Genomic DNA, 2,500 nt, shown 5'->3' with positions numbered 1-2,500 from the left:
AGCAAGAGAGGAGACAGATAAGGAGACAGATAAGGAGACAATAAAGGAGACAGATAAGGAGACAATAAAGGAGACAGATAAGGAGACAGATAAGGAGACAGATAAGGAGACAATAAAGGAGACAGATAAGGAGACAGATAAGGAGACAGATAAGGGGACAGATAAGGAGACAATAAGGGAGGAGACAGCAAGAGAGGAGACAACAAGAGAGGAGACAGATAAGGAGACAGATAAGGAGACAGATAAGGAGACAATAAAAGAGGAGACAGATAAGGAGACAGATAAGGAGACAGATAAGGAGACAATAAAAGAGGAGACAATAAAAGAAGAGACAGATAAGGAGACAATAAAAGAGGGGACAGATAAGGAGACAGATAAGGAGACAATAAAGGAGGAGACAATAAGAGGGGAGACAATAAGAGAGGAGACAGATAAGGAGACAGATAAGGAGACAATAAAAGAGGAGACAGATAAGGAGACAACAAGAGAGGAGACAATAAGGGAGGAGACAGATAAAGAGACAGATAAGGAGACAGATAAGGAGACAGATAAGGAGACAATAAAGGAGGAGACAATAAGAGAGGAGACAATAAGAGAGGAGACAATAAGAGAGGAGACAGATAAGGAGACAGGTAGGGAGACAATAAAGGAGACAGATAAGGAGACAATAAAGGAGGAGACAGATAAGGAGACAATAAAGGAGGAGACAAGAAAGGAGACAAAAAAGGAGACAAAAAAGGAGAGAATAAATATATATCTTAGTAATCTTGTTGGTGAATTAGAAGGAGAGACAGTTATAGATATTAAGATAGGTAAGGAGACAAAAAAAAGGAGACAAAAATAATTAAATAAATAAATAAATAAATAAATAAAGGAGACACTTCTTGCATGCATGTATAGAGTACCCATTGTATGTGTGTGCCCTTCTTCTTATACTTGCTGCTGCATTTGTTGCTGTTGCTGCTGTTGCTGCTGCTGCTGCTGCTGCTGCTGCTGTTTAGGGACACGGTTATATGGAGACAAGGCGAGCAGCAGCAAGAGGGAGAAGGCAGAGAGGGAAGCAAAGATAAGAGGAGCAGCAACATTAGGTGTCTCCTTATCTGGCTTCTTTACTAGACAAAGGAGACAGCAGCAGCAGCAGCAGCAGCCGCAGCAACAGCAGCAGCAACAGCAGCAGCAGCAGCAGCAGCAGCCGCAGCAACAGCAGCAGCAACAGCAGCAGCAGAGAGTGGTCCATTGGTCAGGAGGGTCAAGAATAAAAGGAGACAGTTATAGACCTAATACATTTATATCTTATAAGGAATTATTTTATTATTTATTTATTAATTATATAAATAATAAATATAAATTGTATATACACCTAAATTATTTAATTAATAAATTAATTTATTTATTTAATAATAATTATTTATTTAATTTATATTGTAGTAGTCTCCTTATTATCTGTGGATATAAACGTAACTCTCCTCCTCCTAGTACCCTATACAGGGGCCCCTGTACCCTATCTAGGGGGCCCCCTAATATAGCGGCACTAAGGAATACAATGCAAGGGGCCCCTCGTGAAGACGTACATGAAGGAGGAGACGAGGCGGCCCCTGGAGGGGCCCCTGAAGAGGCCCCTGAGGAGGCCACTGGGGCCCCGTCAATAGGGAGATTGTGTGGGGCCCCTGGGGGCCCCCCTCTTGAAGACGTACTAGAAAGAAGAGAAGAAGAGGCCCCTGGGGGCCCCTCTGTAGGGAAATTGTTAGGGGCCCCTGATGGTCCCTTAGTTGACGAGTTACAAGAAGTAGGAGGTGAGGGGCCCCCTTGGGGGGCCCCCATAGGGGGCCCCATGGGGGCCCCTATAAAGGGTCCAGATGATGGATTTGTTGTATACGTGAAGTTGATAGACTTTGCGCATGCAACGATTTATCCAACAAAGAAAGAAGAAGGATTTATTAAGGGATTATATACACTAATTAAGGCAATAGATGCAGCAGCAGCAGCAGCGCATGCTATGCATGCAGACACAAAGCATGCAGCACCAGCGCATGCAGCAGCGCATTCAATGCATGCAGCAGAGCATGCATGCAATGGAGGAATGGAGGAGTTAATCGCTATTTGGGGGAAAAGAAGAAATTCTACAGTTGCCTCCACAGACCAGCTAGCTAGCTAGCTAGCTAGCCAGCTAGCCAGGTAACTGGCTAGTCACTAGGTAGCTGCTGCAGCAGATAGCAGCAGCAGCTAGCCAGCAGCTAGCTGCTGCGCTGCTCATCAGCAGCCCTGCAGATAATGCATGCAAGGGCAAGGTAGTCAGGTAGCCAAGGTGCTACATATTTGTCTAAGGACCAGTTAGCTAGTTAGTTAGTTAGCTAGCTAGCTAACTAGCTAGCTATCTGACGGACTAGCTAGGTAGCTAGCTAGCTAGCTAGCTAGGTATCTGTTGTTTTGTTTACAAGTTTTTTATGTATATAAGTCAAGAGTTTGTTTGTGCCAATATATATATATATATATATATATA

At 43.5% G+C, this 2,500-nt stretch overlaps 1 protein-coding gene across 1 annotated transcript in view; it reads left to right on the top strand.

Moving 5' to 3' along the window:
• EMWEY_00052650 (inositol polyphosphate kinase domain containing protein, putative) overlaps positions 1 to 1,793 on the top strand; it is a gene marked incomplete at both ends in the record, with an annotated part of 3,019 nt that extends 1,226 nt beyond the window's left edge. The window contains 3 exons of the mRNA XM_013479890.1: positions 1 to 812; positions 1,002 to 1,239; positions 1,489 to 1,793. The exon at positions 1 to 812 is cut by the window's left edge and continues 88 nt beyond it. Coding sequence (XP_013335344.1) covers positions 1 to 812; positions 1,002 to 1,239; positions 1,489 to 1,793 — 1,355 coding nt within the window. The remainder of the gene's footprint in view (positions 813 to 1,001; positions 1,240 to 1,488) is intronic.
• Positions 1,794 to 2,500: the final 707 nt, after the last annotated feature.

The sequence above is a fragment of the Eimeria maxima genome, genomic scaffold, assembly GCF_000499605.1.
Source record: "Eimeria maxima Weybridge genomic scaffold, Emw_scaff1438, whole genome shotgun sequence".
Taxonomy (NCBI): Eukaryota; Apicomplexa; class Conoidasida; order Eucoccidiorida; family Eimeriidae; genus Eimeria; species Eimeria maxima.
The sequence above is the reverse complement of the archived record's forward strand: the minus strand, read 5'-3'. Positions and strand labels throughout refer to the sequence as shown.